Genomic DNA, 21806 nt, shown 5'->3' on the forward strand with positions numbered 1-21806 from the left:
AAACCTTTACTTACACAGAAAAGAGTCAGACAATCACCTATTGATGTTTATTGTTGATCATTTTCCTTTAAACATTCTCTTATCAAGTTTGTTTTTAGACAAAAGTATGTAGCTTTTAAATCAAAAGTCGAGTATTGGGCTCGAATTAACCATTCCTATATAAAAAATTTAATAATTTTCTTCTTAATCTTTTATTGAATGCATAAGCGTAAAACATATTGTAAGCGTTATATATAGGATATTTTGGTAAGAAGTGGTAAATAAAAAGGTATCATTTAACTTAATTTACGATTGAATCGGCAATATTTGTTTAATTCAATATATAAGCTAGTGGATCAAATGAACGTTTACCTGATGGCAATTGAATGTGTCCGAAGATAAATCGTTTTTCGTCAACATTGACAGGAACGCTCAAAGCCAAAGGCAAAACTACCAGGAGACAAAGGGCAAATTTCATGATGTCTTGCTAAAACAAAAAGAATTCATATAAAAATTAAAACATTATAATATAAGATAAAAAGCAAAATAAAAATGAAAACGATCTACACTATACGGGAGGACGAGTAAATTTAATGGTTAAACATAATCAATTGTACCTAATATTCAAAATTGTACGTGTTGTTTGAAGTGTCGCATAATTTATCCAACAAAACTATTGTCGGTGTAACAATTGTGTTTATTTATGTACGTTCATACAAAAAAAAACTTTGCATAAAATATATAATAGAACTTTACACTTATAAATTATATATTCTTTGTTTAAAAATATTATGTATATCATTGCTTAAAAATAATATAAATATTTAATGAAATATAGCATCAATTCATTGTCTGTGAAGGTTCAGATTGTTAAACTCTTGAAGTCGTGCTTACCTTGAATGTTGTAATATTCCCAAATAAATCTTTACATCCCAATTATAATAAAAATGTTCACAACACTGAATTCAATTTATTTATTCATTTAATCTAAATTACTTTATACGGTAATCTTATTTATTTAATCCATCTATATGACTATAAATAGTACTTTGTAATTTTTATGCAATTAATGATTGTGGTCGTAGTAGAGTAAACAATTCTAACAAATTCGTTTTAATGGTATAAAGAGCTAATCCAGATAAATTATTTATACACATTAAAAATTATTTATAAATAAGCTTCTCTTCACTGAACTAATAATTCTATTCAAAAGAATCAATCATTCTTGTGTTGTTAACTGTTTCACTAAAATATACCAGACCTTCCAGTTTTCATCATATTTATAATATTATCTTCAGTAATGTAACTATCCACTTCTAAGATACCTTCCCATAAAAATATTAAATCAAGACATACCTTTGTAGATTGTCGGTCAAAAGAAACAATACTTGCTACTGATTGTGTCGTTCTTTTATACTATCCATTCAGACAGCGCATGACAAAACTGACCAAACTGACCAATTATTACATAAAATCTGCTGATAAATGTTAACCTCTTTAGTTACTTTCATAAGTTAATAGGTAACAATTTGAATAACGACTGACAGGGTCACAGGAATAAACAAAATATGTATTTATTGATTTATTTTCTAAGGGGGGGGGGGCTTTAGCTCAAAGGTGAGTTTTGTCATCAAAATGTGTTTGCCGTCAGTCCCGAGCTTAGAAAGTTTGAGTGTAGCATCATGCCATAAAACTACAAAAGATTTTGAAGTCAAATGCCTTGCTAAAATCTATAAAGGCTACAAACATTTTGTGTTATTGTTAAGCATATGAGTAATAAATCCATGTAGAATGAAAGTATTATCAATCGTTCCCATATTTTTTCAGAAACCTACCTGTGCTTCAATGTGAACATTATAGTTTTCGGCCCAAAATTTTAATCGGTAATTCAAAAGTAATTAGCTAGTCTATAATAGTACTTCACAAAGTTATTGGTCTGTAATTTCCAGGTTCCATCGTGCATATCCAGGAAAGCAAGAGTGTGCAAATAACTTAAAAGTACACCGAATCTGTGCAACGCTATTGCCAATACGAATAACACAGTAAGTAAACGAACAAAAATATTTTATTCTAAATTGAATTTAAAGAAATGAATGATCACATACGGCTGCTACGACATTATACTTTAACCACCGTTACATTTTTTATTTTTTTTTAGGAATATGTTTACTCCTTAAGATCAATCGTAAGGAAGACAACCTGATAACCTTTTTTAATGTGACTTTTGTGTTTTATCTATAACACCTTTAAAACATTCCTTTTTTCAAATTCTGTATACCTAAGACATTTATCAAACTAATAGTGTCGTATAAGAAGAATACAAGGAATATGGTATGTTAAGATTTAGCTACTTTAAATGAGATAACCGCCGTTGCTTTAGTGCTTCATTCACGAACGCGGCTTTACCTCGTACAAATGATCTCAATTACGTTTTACCTGCTAAATTAAGTGTAATATGACACAAGTAGATTGGAAAATGTCTCAGGTACACCGAATATTAAAAAAAAATAAAGTAATATGTATGTTATTGTATTTAAAGATATCAACGAAACCAAAAATCTCCATCAATACGTTAGTTAGGTCGTCATTTTCACGAATGATCTTGTAAAATAAACATTTACATAGAAATATTTTTGATGAGGTATATTTTATGTATAATGTCTCAGCAACCGTATGCGTTTATTGATTTCTTCCAATTTGGTGTACAATAAAAAGTATTGGTCCATTTACTTGTCGCGGTGCTCGTTTTTGCCACGTACTTGCACGATTCATTGTTACTTTTGCACAATGCCTGCGTTATTTGCACATTCCTGCGTTAATGGATATACACGGTAGGTTTGACTGTATCACTTTTTTGTGTGTAGGGATGATGTATTCTTCAGTCAACTTTTTGGGGAAATAACCGAGATCAAAAAAAGTGTTGATTTGTTTTTAGAAAAAATAGGAAAATCTATTTAAACGAAAATCGTTTAAAGCTGATGTTGGAAATGTCGCTTTTCCTAATTTTAACTTTTTAATATTTTAAAACCTTAGCAGAAGAAATTTAAATATAGTTCATCAGTGGTTAAAAGCTAGGTAACACAGCCCAGGTACTGTTAAGGTCTAAATATCCTGGGAAATACTCAGAAAGGATGTTTTCTTTTCTATATTTTAATATGGATTATCTGGGGTTTAAAACTAGGCCACGCAACCTAAATTATACAAGATTGCATTTGAGAAAAATGCTATGCCACCGCATGGTTCAAATTTCATAGCTGTACACCAAAGGACAAGAAAGTAGGTCACATCATCAAAATCTAGGTCACCTGATATCAAAGTTCAATTTTACAACTAAAACTGTGCACATGGTCAAAATGTCATTGCTGTACATTAAAGGACAAGAAAGTAGGTCACTGTCCCCTTGGGCAAGGCATAATTTTGACCCAAGGGTTTAATTTAAAACAATTTTGATACAGGTCCACCAAACAACATTTCAAGTCAAATATCTAAGCTATAGCTTTCTCCCATTCAGAAAACATTTGTTTTATTTTCTGTTTTTACTATGTGTACATAATGAGAATCACTGCCCCCAGACAGGGCCAATTTTGACACCAGGGGAAAATTTTGAACAACTTTGGTAGAGGACCTATAAATAATATTATATATCATACATCAAAGCTCTATGCCTTGTACCTTCAGACAAAAATATTTTTTATTTTTTCACTATTATGTACATAATGAAAATCAATGACCCCCGGGGCGGAACCAATATTGACCCCAGGGCTATAATTGGAACAATCTTGCCAGAGGTTCACTACACAATGTTTCATGCAAAATATCTTAACTCTAGCCTTTGTAAATTTAGAGAAGATGATTTTTTAAGTTTGTACTATATACATATACGGAAAACCTATGGCCACCAGGGGGCGGGGCTAATTTTGACACAAGAGGCAAACTTTGAATAACTTTTGTAGAGTACCTTCAGATGATATAATTTAACAAATATTAAAGCTCTTAGCCTTGTACCTTAAGACAATAAGATTTATTTATTTTTTACTATATGTATATATTGAAATCAATGACCCTCGGGGCGGGGCCAATTTTGACCCCAGGGCTATAATTTGAACAATCTTGCTAGAGGTTTACTACACAATGTTTCATGCAAAATATCTAACCTCTAGCATTTGTCAATTGCTAGAAGAATTGTTTTTGAAGTTTTTACTAAAAGTTTTTACTATATACATAAAAGGAAAACCAATGACCCCCGGGGCGGGGCTGATTTTGACCCCAGGGCTATAATTTGAACAATCTGGGTAGAGGTATACCAGGCAATGCCTTACGCAAAATATATAAGCTCTAGGCCTTTTGGGTCTTTACAAGAAGGTGTTTTAAGTTTAATATGTACATATAGTGAAAATCAATGACCCCGGGGCGGGGCAGATTTTGACCCAAGGGCTATAATTTGAACAATCTTGGTAAGGGTCTACCAGAAGATGCCTTATGCAAAATATCTAAGCTCTAGGCCTTTTGGGTTTTTACAAGAAGGTATTTTAAGTTTTTACTATATGTACATTGTGAAAATCAATGACCCTCGGGGCGGGGCCAATTTTGACCCCAGGGCTTTAATTTGAACAATCTTGTTAGAGGTCTACCAGACAATGCCTTATGCAAAATATCTAAGCTCTAGGCCTTTTGGGTCTTTACAAGAAGATTTTTTTAATTAATTCTTATAATTCCTTTTGGTTGCCCTTCACCAAAGGAACAATCCTGCCAAGTTTGGTTGAAATTGGACTAGTGGTTTTTCACAAGAAGATTTTTTAAGTTCACTATATAATCTATATAACACACACACAAACACACACACAAACACACACACACACAGGTGAATCGCTATATGCCACCGCATCGCAGATGCTGCGGTGGCATAAAAAATATTGTTTACATTCTAAAAGTATTGTTTCCATCCCAACTTTCGTAAAAAAAAATGTCAATAGTTCTAGATAACGTGTATATCGACGTATTTTACGCTTCAAAATCAACTAAAAACGCACAAGGTTACCAATTTGTTGCGTTCATTTACGCACGCTGTAAATTAATTACACAGAGAATGAAAATTTGAAGCGTTTTTGGTGTGTACTTTCATTTTCGAAACATCTTACTGACCGCTTCCGTTAAACAGTTGACTGTGTATCTATTTTTTAATTAATACTCGTCAAAATACTTTCAACTATTTTTTCTCCCAGTAAACCAGTCTTATTACGTCTTGATAAAATATATTGTTCTATTTTCTTTATAATTGCAAGCATTTATTAATACACATGTAGTGCATGGTTATTTCAAGGGCAATCGCAATAACTCGGCCCTTTACGTCAGTCTGGACTTCGAACATATGTGAATACACAGAACGGATGCGGTATTTCGGTCTAACCTGCGCTAAGAAACTAAACATTTAAACAAATAGTAGTTTTATGCTGGGAGTTGTTGACAAGTTTATTTCCAATATATGCTGTAAAAGTCCACCTAAAATAAGTGGATTCATAGGTACAATAGCAATTACATTATTTCACCTGTAACCACGTGGTAGAAATTCTTTCAATCCGTATTGTTTCCGATATTATTATAGATAATAGCCGAGGCAGTTCCGAATGCTTCAAGGGCTAATCAATTTGACATTTTTTTTAGCACAACTCGGTTGTTGGCAAAACTATTAAGTAAATGTGAATCATTATATACATGAATGGAGGCGCCGTAAGCATACATAAATCGGCAATTGACAGGTGTTTATCTGCATTGGTTATGTCATTGTCGTAGATTATTGAGTGTAAACAATATAAAATGCCGGTCTCCCTAATAACCGGCAAGCAACAAGAACCGACCAGAAGTAAAAAGGAAAAAATACCAATTAATTTCACTATTTCATCATTTATTAATCTCAATTCCTAATATTTTTAACATGAAAAACATAATGAATTCGTTCTGAACCATGTTAATAGGCAAATATCTATACCAACAAGAAGTCAGTCTCAGTTCCTCACCGTCAAGAACTCGGCCATCTTCGTTTCATTAATATTGATATTACATTAAGAATTTGTATATAAGTGTTAAAGCATAATTTATTTTATTAAAAATGTTGTATTATAAATAATAATTATCATGTTAAATGTATTCTAATTCAAATATGAATATCATTATTAACGAATTCCTTATGAGATAATTCGCGGCTACCGACAAGAAAGTTTCTTTATTGCCAGCGATTGGGTAGGTTTTGAAATAAGACGTCAAAAGACAAATTAAAAAAGCAGGCAACATATTCTAAGGGTGATTATACAGTATTCAAGAAGGAATACTGGAACTGAATACTGATATATAGTAATATATCATTATTCCTATAATTCTTAGTCATATATACATATCTATTCAAATTCATATCATCAATATAATTGTGCTCCCCCATCCCCTCTGCTATTGGCGTGCCCTGTTAAAACAGTCAGACATTGCTCTGTCTTTGCCCTGTCCTGTTTTTGTTTGGGCCGCCTTTCCTTGTTGATCTTGTTTATCATATTTTATGCTCACAACCGTGTTGTTTGTGCCTTGTGGCGGCTGTAAAAAGTCTCCCCGTACATGCAATCAATGTTGTTATGAGCCGCGCCAAGCATAAACAGCCGTTATAGTAATTTTTGGATATTTTCGGCTTTTTCCATCATGCGTTAGTGCATTTTTTAAATTTTCTTGTAATGTATAACTTTCTATACTTTATTCGACTCACATTTGCACGAAAAAGCTTAAACGTAACGGCTTTGAAAAAGCCGACGTCAAGTAACGCCACTAACGTCAACGTTGATAACATCATTTCAAAACGTCGAAAATGTATTTATTTACTTACGTAAAGAGACAGTGTGGCGTAATATAATTGAATTTATCACATAAACCGCGGCACAGGAGTATAAATAAGCTATTTTATAAATAAAAAACGATATTAAACTAGTGTTATAACATTTTGACGTGACGTCATTTGCGCTATATATAAACATAGCGTAAAAGCGCGCTAATGTAAGCGTACACTATAGGCGCGTCAATGAAAAATGACAAATGATATTTTCAACTGTTAATAGTTTTTATATTATATATGCAATAAATAAAATATCATTATTTATTAAATAAAAAATATATTATTTTCGTGTAGATTCAATACTAAATTTATTGAAGTCGTTGAATAAAACAATATTTTGCTATAAGGTTCACTTAATATGATTTTATTCAACTCGTTCAATAAATTTAGTAAAAAAATTACGTACACTCATCCAAAATTATCTATTTCTGTAATTATTAAATAAAACATTATCTAAAAATAACATTAAAATGTTACTTTAATGATAATAGGTCACAAATATCAGTTACTACGAAAACGCTGTGATCGTAGAAGCACAACAGTAAATACTCAAAACCACCACTGTACACAGAATAGTAAGTTTATCATGAGATACACCAGCTTAAATATATCCTTGACACTTGATACTTTAGGAACTAGTGTATAGAAATTTGTATAACTAATCACTGCCCATCGCTTGACGGGGGAACTGGGCAAAGAACATCTTGGAACTGGCGTCTCACAAGTGGTCTGACGTGACGGTACAAGTACGTCTGACGTTCCCGGCTTAATCCTGCAGGATGTATGACAGATGGAAGGTCATTTCTATCCATTTGTAGATAGTTCGTCTTACAAATTACAAATCGTATTTCATTAGTATCATCTGCAGCTACCTTCATGTAAACTATATACCGGGTTCGAGTGACGTGAAACGGAAGTGGTGATATTTTGAGATGTTCGGCACTTTTTTGAATCTGTCTGCGAGGAACACCTTCCAGCCTTTCCACATCCATTCACCATAAGTAACGGGAACATTACTGTGTGCTGACTTCAGTACTACTTCCGTCACGTGTTGGAGAGTATCACAATTTGAACGCCGATACAACTTCTTTATCGTTCCAAATCCCGCGTCGATCAAGCACCTGAATATATAAAGTTAAATGCAAAACAAATATGATTGGTGAGGTAAAGCTCAAATTCCTGAGAATTTTACCATTGACTTATTAATATTAATGAGGATAAAGATTTGATCAGCAGTGTATTTGTCATTTCATTCGCATGTTTTACTGACACCATCAATTAGCTTATGACGTAGAAATATTTTACGGTAATTAAACCTTTTCCGGTCAATTCTATATTATATTACATGATTTTACAGTCTGAACTCGTGCTTTACATTTCCTTCTTTTTCATATTATTAGAGATTAAGAAAACATGTTTTAAAATCAAGTTCTCGTCTCATTTAGGCTTAATATAGTATTTGTTTTTTCGGCGAAAATAATATCTTTTCTAAATAATTAACGAAATTGCTTGTTAACCGTTTATAGAACAATTAAAAAATCAAAGCTACCTTGTATGTCCTGGTAACTGCATCATGTATTTGATATTTCTATGTGATCCAATCATCGTGCGCCATGACAAGTAGGCTAGTACGTATCTATTCTTATTCTGACCTGTGGAAAAGATTTAAATTCATGTATTTAATTACATACAATAATGTTAAAGAATTGAGAAAATCAAATAAAGCTAAATTAAAAAAAAGCAAAGCTCTAAAGTTACATTATGTTATTGTAATATCCTGTAGTAACTCTATTATTTTTCAATCATTACTACTTCTTATTAAATCTCAATACATGTACATTTTAGAAAAAAAAAGAATACTAAACAGTAAACAAGTTTAGTTTTAAGGAACTATTTTACACCGGCATTTTTATGGCACAGTTCAAACTGAGGCAGTTACAACTAATAAGAATACTTGAGATGTGAAAAATAACTACCAAAACAATTATCTGCGTGAATCCCACAATCACTTTCTCCAGTACCGAACGAGTTGAAGGCATGGTCTAGCATTGAGATGACCGAGTCTGGTCCATGTACAAGTGTGCCATCTTGTCCTAAAACAAAAACAAAAATTACATAAACTTGATATTTGAACTAATTTGCTGTAATTTAGAAGACACGATGAGATTCAATCCTGTTTGACTTGAAATGTTACAAAAAAAAAATACTGCATGCATTGCAGTTACAAAAAAAAACACTTTAAAGTATGCTTATCATGCACATACTGGATAATAATTTATTTAGTAATTTTTTTATTTAATTTTCTATTATAATTTTACAGAAATGCCGAAAAACTGTTTTAATTACCAATTGTTTTGTCCTCATCTATGAGATAAATGTACTGTTTGTAGCCATCGGCTCGGAAACCAAATATCTGAAAGATACAGCATGTACACATTTACTGCATAGAAAAATTATTCAAAGTATAGATTTTGAAAACGGAAAGAAAATTTATATTAACTATGGTACTAACAGGTAATTTTCACGTTTATAGTAATTGTAAAAGAAACAAAAAAGTTTACAATGCATACATGAAAAATAAATAATTAGCATAGTTAGATTGAAACTCCTACCTGCACTTTTCTCGGCTGAATGAAAAATGTGGGTCCCTTTTCTTGTGCATGGTGTGGTAACTTAACATACTGACTGAAGTCAAATGTATAATGTACGTCATTTGTAGAAAAGTTATCACCGGCAGCCTGGTTCTGTTGTTCCCGGTTTACAAACATTGCTTTTGATTTTTCTACAAGTTCCACGTAAAGATCACGTTCCTTTCTAGCTTTCAGCACATGTTGATGGTATTTCAATGTTGCATCTATCTTGTCGTTTTCACTCTGGGCAAGCTTAATATCCTGTTTACAGTCCTCACAGGCTTTACACACATCCTCTTTCGGCGACGCTATTTTTATATGAGGGACACAATTATTCCATATATCTTTAAATGTCGATAAACCAACATAGCGCTTTCCAACTTCCGTACAGCGTGTAACGTAATCACTGTGCACTGAATGTTTTGTATCAGATGACGGTAAATATATAGGGGCCTCATCATCCCTCCCCCTTAGTGCTGCAGGCTGAGGCAATCCCTCCTCGTTTGCGTAACTCAGTATATACTTAACTGCATCTTTAATAACGTCTGGAGGAAATGCATTTGGAGCACGTCTTCCTGTATGACCGTGAACACGTGGTTGAGCACCGTGTTCTTCCATATGGTGTTTGATATTTCTCAGTTGCCTGTCTTTTACATCAAAGACCACCAGAAAGGTTTCATGGCAAACTTTTACTCCATCAAAATAATATTCATAACGGGAGCGTTTGCGATCTTCTTTACATCTTATGTCAGAATTTATCTTTTTAAGGGTTCCCATTATTAGCATTTCCTTCTCATTTTTTGTCATTTCCCTTAGATTAAGAATATTTGCTTCAATCTGAGGAAAGGATAAGTTACTGAAGCAGTTTTTAGTACATTTAAAGCCACTGTCATAAATGTGTTTCAGATTGTCAATGTCACTCTGCGGATCATCACTATTTTGGTAAGTGTCAGCATTACCTTGATTGTCTGCATTAACAGGATCCAAAACAAGACTAGCTGTAAAATATCTGTCGAGTCGTGACTCAATGGATATATCTGGTGCCTCTATAACTTCATTTTCACTTTCATTTCGGATGGCTACAGAATTACACGTGTTTGACTGATGTGACAAACCGAAACTTGACAGAAGATCATCCAGCTCCTGTAAAAAAATATAAAAATAGATGTAGATATTTAATCTCATTAAATAATATTTATAAGAAGTTATCTTTAATTTAAAAAAAAAAAGTAATTAAAAAAAAGAGTGGCGTTAGCGAGAATCGAACCCATGACTAACGGGTCGTCAGTCCACAACACTAACCACTCGGCTATGCAGTCAACATGCTTTACAGACGTTAAAAAAATATCAGTATTTTGATACGCAAAAAAATTACCGAGTAAAGTTCTTGCCCGCTTAATTTTAAATTTAAAAGTTTTATTCATTAAGGGACGGGGTGTGAGGTGATGGGAGCTATAAAATTATAACAGTTTTAATCTAATAAACACAATAAAATATGTTGTTACGGATCTATCTTTTTCTTTTAAGTTTAAAATATGATAAACAAGATCGACAAGGAAAGGCGGCATTCAATGAACGCAGCCCCCATCCGACCCAGCAAAGCCATCTTAAAAATAACTTTTTTCAACGGGATGTCGGGAATGGCTCATACTTGTCGGTATGTTTGCAGATTATCTGTACGCCTACGGGATTATAACCTGTAGCCGTTGGCAATTTAGTTTAAATTAATTTAGATAACTTAAAGCGCCAATTTTAACGATCATGTGCTTTGATGACACATGTTGAAAATTCATGAAAAATGAATGTTACTTTCTTTCATTATCCGAACGAAAACAAGTTGTATTATGGAGATTTTTATTCCTAAACACTTTATAAAATGTGTCCTATATGTAAAAACAAGATTAAACTAAAACATTACCTCGAAAGTGTCTATATTTGTTGTGTTTACAATCTGTCATGTAAAAATACGGGCGCCGCCATCTTTCTACGTCATCACTAATTTTGACGTCATATTTCGCAGAATAATTAATTATACGATAACGGCTGTTTATGCTTGGCGCGGCTCTTATATTTTCATCCTCAAGGGATTGTTAGGCGTTCAGTGTCGGTGTCCCCCTCCATGTCCAGCCTTCATAGACTAATGGTTTATATTTATTTCCACTTAATTTTATTTTTTTACCCAAATTTTCTTTAATCTTACCATTTTGCAGGTTCTGTGTATAATGTGGCACTAATATTCTAGTCTCAGTTACTTTAATATTTGGTGCCCCACTGGACACGGAATCATTTTATTACTACATTATAATTTAATTATGAATACATTGAATAGAAACAATACACACTTTCTTTCACCTTTTCGGGTACATTCTACGTCTACTAATTCTTTACAGATTAGCAATTACAGTACACAGGCTGGGTGATTCTAAATTTTTTGCCGAAACGGTGTCACTCCACCTTGAGTTCTTATTTAAATGAAAATGAAATAAAAATGAAATCGAAATTATTTGTTATATAAATTAAACATAATTATAAGGTAGAAAGTGATTGATTTTTATTTCATTTCTCACAAAAAGACCAATAAATTGCGATTTGTTCACACAAGGGGTCCAAAATTAACAATGTCACTTGTTTTAACATCCATCTTTATACGCTTACTAGGCGTCTAGTTAAAAGAGTTCAATTCTTTTTTTGTATTCAAAGGAATTAAATAGACAATATAAGATGTCTATTTTTGAGCCAGAAATATATTATTTACATCAATTCAATTTATTTACTTTCATTTTTTATGGTAACTTGAATTCATGTCATTACCAAAACGGTCACAAATAAACTCAATTAGTCGACAGCGATATTATTATTCGTCCAATAACTCGTGACGTCATAGAAAAGTTGAAATCGGCGCGAAAATCTGTTTTGGGCGCATGTGACATGCAAATGGCTGACGCTGAAATATTTACCAGGTAAGTTTCAGATTTTTATGCGTATGTTTTTTTATCTAGTCATTACCGAATGTTACATAGCAACTAAATTTGTACTATTATTCACAATCGCTCTATATTTGTATATATAAAAATATGTGTACGTTGAAAAAATATAACGGTAAACATTACACAGTCTGGGCCATTCAGACGCTTATTGAGAAAAATAATTAAAATGTCATTACCGCAACAGTCATTACCGAAACAGGGTTTTATGCATTGGTAATGACAAAAATGTTTCGGAGATGACTTTTTTAACTAAAGTGTTAATAAATATGCAGATGTCTTGTCATATTGTCTGATAAATTTTTCTTCTTAATATGTTTAGGTGAACTGTTATCAGGATTTAAGAAAAAAGATATAAGTTTTTTCAGAACAAGTTATTGGAGAAGTTTATATGATATATTATGATAATATGTCATAATTGCAAGCAAAAACACATTTTCTATCTAAAAGTATGTGTTTAAATAAAAACCATAGTGATGGTTTGCAATCAATCTTGTAAATCAGAAATATTTAGAACAACTGAAAACATTTCAATTGAACAATTTTACACCCGTAAAATTAAGTTTCGGTAATGACATGATACTTTTCTCTCATTACAGAACACATCAATAGAGTGAAGAAACAGATAGAAATACTGAATGATCAAATTAAAAAAAGGCAGAATTATTTATCGAACAACAAAATCAACACAAAGAACCCTGAATCTGTGCAAAACTTTATAGAAAGAAATTGAAACTTTACAAGATTGTATAAAACTGAAGAAAAAGTGAAATATCGAATTTCAACTGATCAGCTTCAGCAATTATGAAACATGGCTCTCACAAGTGGAGAACGCGCTGCCTTATGGAGAGAAAACGACAAAGAGAGGACCCACAGCAAACACACGTAGCATACAAAGAAAAAGAAAGGACAAAGGTACCAAAAAGAGATAAAGAATCAGGTCAGCTAAAGTCTATTTCTGAATTGAGTGCCAGAGACCAAAGAAAAAGAAGGAGGAACTGGAAATATAACCAAAGATCTAAAACGTAAAAAAAGATAAAGAACTAATGAAGGGTTTACAGGCACAATTGTGTCTCCACCATCTACACCAGATCACGTATAGTTCAACTTCAAAGTAACCAATTAAGTGAGTCAAATAGATTAAGAGGTAGAAAAAAAAAGAATTTAAATCGATCAAAGCTTAACAGAGATCAGTTTAAATTAAGAATTGAGCTAAATAAAGAAAGAAAGACTAAAGAATAAATACAAATCAAGGTATTATCGAATGAGAAGAAAGAAAGATGAATCTGACAGTGAAATAAACAATGAAAGTACAGAAAATTTATGAAAAAAGAAAGCACAAACGAAAACACATTTGACACACTATTGTCTGTTGTTTGAGAAACATAAGAAAACGATACAAGATAGGAGAAAGTGCCGAAGAAACAACTGATTAAGAATTTACTGTACAAGAGAAGCAATTCTTAGAATATACAAAATAAGGCATGCATTATGCCAAACAGAAGACGGGAATAAACGAAATCCGTATCAGAAAGTCTCGCACTATTTCTATGACAAAACAAACCATATTGAAGTCTAGTATAGATGATTTTCTTTGAAAGAGACGATAACTGCTAGAATTAAAGGAGGGCAAAAAAATACACTATTACACGAAGAAAGATAAAGAAACAAAATAAGGCTATTAAATGACAGTATTAAACATCTCCACGAAAATTTCTTTTTGAAATGGGCAAACGGATAAGCTATAGCTTTTCGCACGAATTGAAACCTTTTTGGTTATAAGAGCATCTGAGAAGGATAGAGAAACATGCCTTTGTAAAACTCACGAAAACCCAACTATGAAATCGTCAATAAATTATATGATGAAAAAGACACCAAAAGACCTACGGCCAACTTATTCATGGTATTACATGTGATATACAAAGAATAAATATTGTATGTATAGCACAATGCAATCAGTGTTAAGCTTAAAGAAATTAACACAAAACCAGAAACAGAAAACCTAAATTATGAAAAATAGTTGAATGGAGGGAATGGAAATCTGATTTGTGATCGAGAAAGAAAAACTATCTGAAAATGGTGAAATTATCTAAAACCAAACATAACGTAACAGTCAAGAAAACTGAAACAGGCACAATAACGACACTCTGTTAATGAACTGCAACAAGATATAAACGAGATTAGCAAGACAATGAATTCAACATAAATCTCATCAATACTTGCAGTTGAAGCACTTGAAAGATTCATGCAAAACAAATGAATTAAATATTGCATACAGACTTTTCGGAAAATTACCTTTGTAAAATACAAGAGTGAAATACAAAGTGTGCACTTTGGGTTTCTCCAAGAGACAAATTTCCATACATACCGTGATGGCTTATACTCACCAGAAGTCAAAAGCATTTGCTACAATATCAGACAATACTTCCCATAAAGTAGTTGGAATCTGGGCCCACCTTGAACCAGTTATAAAGCGAATGAAACGACTAAACCCTGGTTTAATAACATATTACATTTTATATCTGATGGGCCAAACAAGCCAGTACAGTGGAGTAAGTCCAATTTCTACATGTTTTCCACGAAACTCTTTGACACCTCGGATTTTCTGCTGGAAACATGGAACTTTATGGAAGCAAGCCATGGAAAGGGGGCCCCCGATGGCAATCGGTGCTGTCATCAAAAGAACAGCAGATACTGTTGTGAACACTTAAAGGTCAAGATATCACTAAAACAGCAGATTTGATTGAAGGTATGTATATAAATTCCCTAGTTGAATGCACAGGGCAATATAACAAATATTCAGTGAACATACAGATGTGAAAAATGCGTCAACCAGATATAAGAATGGCTCCTAAATTACGGTTTAATTACAGTTAAATTATTTTTTATTTTGTATCTTTTCATAAAGTTATAAATACTTTAAATCGTTCTGCCTGAAGAAAAATCATAGCTTTACTTATAGTCTGTAACCACTTCAAGTCATAACAATACATTCGCTATACAAGATTCAATTAGCTTTTTATGATTTAACCTATTCATCGTTATTTTACAGGAATTCGTAATACGGGCACTTCTATAGAACTGATTGAGATTTCTGGTAACGACTTTCGTGAACATTTTATACCGGCTAATGATGATGTTCCGTCTGTTAAAGAGACAATGAAAGCTACATCAGGTAATATTGTAATTTCATTATCAGTTTATTTAGTGATAATTCATTAAAATTTAATTGAAAATAGAACAAAATTATACTGTAATAGGGACAATAGTTAGTAAATTTAGCTATACCGGCTAATGATGATGTTCCGTCTGTTTAAAGAGACAAATGAAGCTACATCAGGTAATATTGTAATTTCATTATCAGTTTTATTTAGTGATAATTCATTAAAATTTTAATTGAAAAAGAACAAAATTATAACTGTAATAGGACAATAGTTAGTAAATTTAGGAAACAGATCTAAATTTTTGAGTGACTTTTGTTGTAGAATAATGCATCCAGTTCGAGTTCAAAATGTGCTGTAATATAACCACGAAGGCTGGTAGGCCTGAGTGATTAATACAAAGCATTTTGAACGATAGAAACGATATAACATGGTCGATATAAATTTAACTTTAATTTGTTTTCAGATTGTTGTTAAGCAAGAAAGGAGTTTGTGTCATCTCGAGTTTTGAGTTGTTTCTGTTCAGAGAATTGCGAATGTTTTAATCTGAAATCTACAACACTTCTGTCAACAGGTAATACTTTGCTAAATAGCAATACTCAATTCAAACATATCCATCAGATTGTAGCTCTTTCAAACTGTCAACAGTCATTTTTGTAGATGATATTCATAAGAAAATTGTAAAACATTTATAGCTTCAGTTTTTGACTTTTATAGATATAACAAGTATAGTTGTTTAATATACCAGAATTGCCCTTAATTAGAATTTTTTACAATAAGTATACCTGATTTGTGTGTGTTATTTTAGTACAGCTCTAAAATTACAACTCTTTTCAGGGGACACCAAATTCATCTGCTGAAGTGGAATGTGCTAGGCACCACTGTGTCTGTACGAACGAAATATTTCGGTAATTATTAATATATAGATCTATACGCTTAATATGATTCTGTGTTTTTTTGAAAGAGAGTTTAAAAAATCAACTTACAATATATAATTTATGAATTGTTATTCAGGTTTCAGAATGTCCATCGGAACTTTTATTTTAATTATACATGTAATTGCATAGATCTATCACATATAAAAGTATGCGATGATAAACTGTAGTCATCTTAAAATATATGATGAAGATATTATTGTGTTAATTTTTTTCAGAGCTCAGTGCTTCAGAAGAAAATTCTTAATGTTGAAGAATCATTGATTGGACTGTACTGTGTAGTAGAATATGAGAACAATGCCATATCCAGGATTGATTCTTGACGTTGATGAAAATGATTTAGAGGTTAAAGTGATGCACAGAATTGGTGTAAATAGATTTTTTTGGCCGTTATTGGAGGACAGGATATGGTACCATAAACAGAAAGTGGTAACTTTACTCAAGGAAGAACCACAGAAGGTCACAAACAGGCACCGTGAACTTCCGTCAATAATTTGAAAGTGCATCGTGTCAGAAATGAATTTAGATTCTTAAGACTGACCTATATAAATTCTGAGTGTTTTTTTCTCTCTCGTTGTTTGATTATCAAGAAGCAGAGACTCAGTAAATATTATCAAATATGGCCGCATATATGATACTATTACACATTTGGTAATTAAATTATAATTAATGTGTGTTAGCTCTATATGTTACAAAATTTTGAATGTTTATCTACAGTTTTTTACTACAACTAAGTTTTTTCATGTTAAACAGTTTGAGTATGACCAATTAAAGTTATAATATTGTATTTTCATGTTCTATCGGCAATAAAGTTTTTGTTAGTTACTATTGTGTTACGTAAATAAGCATTCAACACAGATGTAGATTTCAATTGTCATCACCATAACGCAGGCGTCACTTCCACAACGCTGTGGTCATTTACCATAACCTCACTTGTCTTTTAATTTTATTTTTTCCCTTTTAAGAAATATCGAAGACAATTTTAAGCATTTCTCATTTATTTCATTTATACATTTATTATACAACAAAAATTTTTAACAATTTGTATCCCTATTTAGGTGAAAAATATATTCTAATGTTGGTATTTTTTTACTTTTATGGAGGTTCCTGATTTGTCAAATGAAACGAGTTTTTCTGAACATAGATTTAACATGTTATTAAATCAAAAGATGTAATAGAGGTCGTTTTACTGAATAACCTTGTATGAACAAATGATATCCCTACCCATTTTTTATTATTTTGCATTTAAAAAAAGTTGTGGTAATGACTCTGAAGTGTTTGCTCACCCGATTCATTAATAAAATATGAAAAATCAGACAATATCTATGCACGGAATTCAATATCAAATGATGCTAGATAACAATATAAATGAATGAAATGACTGAAGTTGAGAATTTTGCGATATCCAGTCGAGCCTTTGATCTTTCAACAAAAAGGCAAAAACTATAGAATCACCCACCTAGACGAACACCATCCGTCGTTTTTTCGCCTTTAAACTTTTCATCTGTTAATTCATTTTATATTCCACAATCCACTAACTCTAATATTTTTAATAATTCTTTACGCATTAGGCTTTCTCCTATAAAACATACCATTCTTAAGAAATATAATATCACACATACTAATTATCCCATAGTGCTAGAGTGTTCCTTCTATTAATAAGTGTAATTCTAAGATGTGCGGATGTTGTAACTTTTTATCGCACAGGTCTACAATAACCTCTAATGGTAAATGGGAGAACTTTTAATATTATTTTTAAATACAGATATTGACTGAAAGGCAACTCATTTTGTTTATGTTTTTAACTTGAAACACCCCTGGGTGTGGCATACAGTATGTTGGTCAGAGACAGGACGTTCTCTTAAAATTCGATTCCGTGAGAAATCGCACAAAAATTTAACAACTTTTCTATATCAACATTTTCGTAAAGATGGTCATTCATTTAAAAATGTTTCAATTCAACCAGTGGAACAAATAATTTATGAATTCTGATGCTTCTGCTAGTTTTAAAAAAGTTAAAGTTAGACACTTTAGCAGAAATAAAATGGATCAAGAACTTACAAACGCCTTTTTCCACTTGGCCTAAATGACAATATTTTTCAAACAAGGTACACTCTCTAAAGATCCAAACATTGATATATTTTCTATTCTGAATATTCGTAAAACGTAAATCCCGATCTCACGGAGTACGTAGAAATGGCAACATCAAACGTAAATCTTAAAATTACCCTGTCTGTCACCGACTTAAATATTATCTTAAAGAACTCTGGTAAAACATGCAATTTTATCAACGTCTTACTTCCCTTCATTATCACATCTCTGAAAATCTTAGAACGCGGAAGCAGATAATATAGTTATTCAAACAGATCCTTTTATATAATACAGCAGCTTATCTTATTCAAAGTTTATACTCCAGCACGTCTTAAGACCTCATATCGACAACGACTTCTGACCACAACAGGCATTTCTAAAAGTAACATTTCTTAATAAAGGTATCGATTTCATCGATTTACCAAGTATTTTTCGTGATAAACGTGTCACTAATTCCAGTTCCTTTATACTTCAAAAAACACCGGAGATACCAATTATTTGCTATAATTATAAGAAACCTGTTAGAAATATCATATTTAATTACAACAAAGTGGTTTCTGACTTAGATATTCAGTCTAATACTCCAGCAACTTGAGACTGCAATACTTCTAAATTCTGTAATTCAGATTTTGGCCATATAATCACTGGTAATTTTGATATAATTGCAGACAAAAGAATTCGTAACTTATTCTTGATAGGACCTAAATACAGAATTCCTTCTGAAATTGATTTTAATGCTTGTCGTGGTCAGATTGCTGAATCTATAGAGGATTTTTCGGTCAAATGGGTGTCGCCGTGAAAATTGCGGGTAGTAATGCTCTTGTTACATGGAAACGGTAAACATCTTTAAAAATTTATTGATTTCACGTAATCAATTTTTATCGTTGGAAATGAACATTTTTTGCCCCCTAAAAACCAAGACTTTACTTTAAGACATCCTGAAGAAAGATTTTCTAGCTTTTCATTCAAAATTTTTTTTGGTGCCAGCGGACAAAGGCGGCCCTATAATTTATAAATGTATGACGACAATCCATTTACATTAAAACGCTTTTTGGCATAAGGAGCTTAATAGTACTACTGCGTATTTCTAAAACCTCTGGGCCTTTCCGAAAAAGAACATTGGTAAACAATCATATTAACTTCAATATTTCAAATCTTAAAGGTACAAATTAATGAAAAAGAACTTAAACCTTCCTATTATGTATTGGATTCCTAAATACATAAATAACTTAACCCAAAGGCTAGATTTCATTGCTAAATTCTACATCTTGCACTAACAAGTAAACTTTTCTAATTTTATTGGCGTCTTGTTTGACTGCCATTAAAACACATGTAATTAGATATTGTGGTAAAGTCTATGAAAACACAGGCAAACATCTCTTTTGGTCAATTAAAAATTCTGGTGAAATCTTGGATAAATTCAAAATTAAGAAAACTTTCAAGCTTCAACTGTCAGTACATACGATTTTTCTACACTTTATACCAACTTTGCCACATAAATTAATCAATGATAAACTAATTTCCCTAATTCAGAAAACTTTTGCACGGGAAAAAGTTACCATTTCTAGCATGTAAATTCTAACAAAGCTTTTTTTACTAACGGTATTGTAAAACATTATACTATGTGGACCCTGTGACGAAGTTTGTAGAGCACTCTCTTTTCTTTTAGACAACATTTATGTCAGGTTTGGTAATACCCATTTAACAGATCATAGGAATTCTTATGGGTACTAATTGTGCACCCCTGGTGTTATATTTTCTGGTCCTTCGGGATCATTGATGCCAACACTATAAAGTGTTGAGAATTGAGTACCGCTCAAGCCGGTGCTAGGGGGCGTTAGGGATGTTGCACGTATTCATAATCCCTCATGTACAGACTCAATCAAACCGAGTCTGCAATTCTTATGTTATTTTGTTGTGATTAATGCTTCCGAGGGATGCACTTTGTTTCCAGAATTTTGTACTTCACAACAGCAGGTGTCAAGTGCTGTGTGGCAGCCGTAAAAAGTTGCCCCGTACTTCACTTCAGTGTTGTTATATTTTCTGGTCCTTCGGGATCATTGATGCCAACACTATAAAGTGTTGAGAATTGAGTACCGCTCAAGCCGGTGCTAGGGGGCGTTAGGGATGTTGCACGTATTCATAATCCCTCATGTACAGACTCAATCAAACCGAGTCTGCAATTCTTATGTTATTTTGTTGTGATTAATGCTTCCGAGGGATCACTTTGTTTCCAGAATTTTGTAATTCACAACAGCAGGTGTCAAGTGCCGTGTGGCAGCCGTAAAAAGTTGCCCCGTACTTCACTTCAGTGTTGTTATATTTTCTGGTCCTTCGGGATCATTGATTCCAACACTATAAAGTGTTGAGAATTGAGTACCGCTCAAGCCGGTGCTAGGGGGCGTTAGGGATGTTGCACTTATTCATTATCCCTCATGTACAGACTCAATCAAACCGAGTCTGCAATTCTTATGTTATTTTGTTGTGATTGATGCTTCCGAGGGATCACTTTGTTTCCAGAATTTTGTAATTCACAACAGCAGGTGTCAAGTGCTGTGTGGCAGCTGTAAAAAGTTGCCCCGTACTTCACTTCAGTGTTGTTATATTTTCTGGTCCTTCGGGATCATTGATGCCAACACTATAAAGTGTTGAGAATTGAGTACCGCTCAAAGCCGGTGCTAGGGGGCGTGAGGGATGTTGCACTTATTCATTATCCCTCATGTACAGACTCAATCAAACCGAGTCTGCAATTCTTATGTTATTTTGTTGTGATTGATGCTTCCGAGGGATCACTTTACTTCCAGAATTTTGTACTTCACAACAGCAGGTGTCAAGTGCCGTGTGGCAGCCGTAAAAAGTTGCCCCGTACTTCACTTCAGTGTTGTTATATTTTCTGGTCCTTCGGGATCATTGATGCCAACACTATAAAGTGTTGAGAATTGAGTACCGCTCAAGCCGGTGCTAGGGGGCGTTAGGGATGTTGCACTTATTCATTATCCCTCATGTACAGACTCAATCAAACCGAGTCTGCAATTCTTATGTTATTTTGTTGTGATTAACTTGTTTTCCAGAATTTAATAAAACGAACTCTTCAAATTTAGTACATCATTTTAGGATCTCATATTACTATAACAACAATTCTATTCACAGACGACGAA

General features: G+C 32.7%; 2 protein-coding genes across 2 annotated transcripts; both read right to left on the minus strand.

The window, feature by feature from the left end:
• Nucleotides 1–7730: 7730 nt before the first annotated feature.
• LOC132742502 (uncharacterized) lies at nt 7731–9086 on the minus strand. The gene is made up of 3 exons (XM_060730941.1): nt 8824–9086; nt 8397–8499; nt 7731–7968 (listed from the first exon to the last, which is right to left on the minus strand). Exons 1-3 carry the CDS (start codon nt 8894–8896, stop codon nt 7731–7733), a joined length of 414 nt encoding a protein of 137 aa, XP_060586924.1. The 5' UTR covers nt 8897–9086.
• A 99-nt stretch (nt 9087–9185) lies between these two features.
• LOC132742503 (uncharacterized) lies at nt 9186–10844 on the minus strand. The gene is made up of 2 exons (XM_060730942.1): nt 9460–10844; nt 9186–9260 (listed from the first exon to the last, which is right to left on the minus strand). Exons 1-2 carry the CDS (start codon nt 10660–10662, stop codon nt 9186–9188), a joined length of 1278 nt encoding a protein of 425 aa, XP_060586925.1. The 5' UTR covers nt 10663–10844.
• Nucleotides 10845–21806: the final 10962 nt, after the last annotated feature.

Source organism: Ruditapes philippinarum, unplaced genomic scaffold (assembly GCF_026571515.1).
Source record: "Ruditapes philippinarum isolate M1 unplaced genomic scaffold, ASM2657151v2 ctg1463_1_1_1_1, whole genome shotgun sequence".
Taxonomy (NCBI): domain Eukaryota; kingdom Metazoa; phylum Mollusca; class Bivalvia; order Venerida; family Veneridae; genus Ruditapes; species Ruditapes philippinarum.

Coding starts and splice junctions, on each gene's coding strand:
- LOC132742502 (XM_060730941.1), bottom strand. CDS start 8,896: ATGCTAGACCATGCCTTCAACTCGTTCGGTACTGGAGAAAGTGATTGT. Junction 8,500..8,823: donor TCACGCAGATAATTGTTTTG/GTAGTTATTTTT, acceptor TCTTTTCCACAG/GTCAGAATAAGAATAGATAC. Junction 7,969..8,396: donor CAGTTACCAGGACATACAAG/GTAGCTTTGATT, acceptor TTATATATTCAG/GTGCTTGATCGACGCGGGAT.
- LOC132742503 (XM_060730942.1), bottom strand. CDS start 10,662: ATGAGATTAAATATCTACATCTATTTTTATATTTTTTTACAGGAGCTG. Junction 9,261..9,459: donor TTCAGCCGAGAAAAGTGCAG/GTAGGAGTTTCA, acceptor TGTATCTTTCAG/ATATTTGGTTTCCGAGCCGA.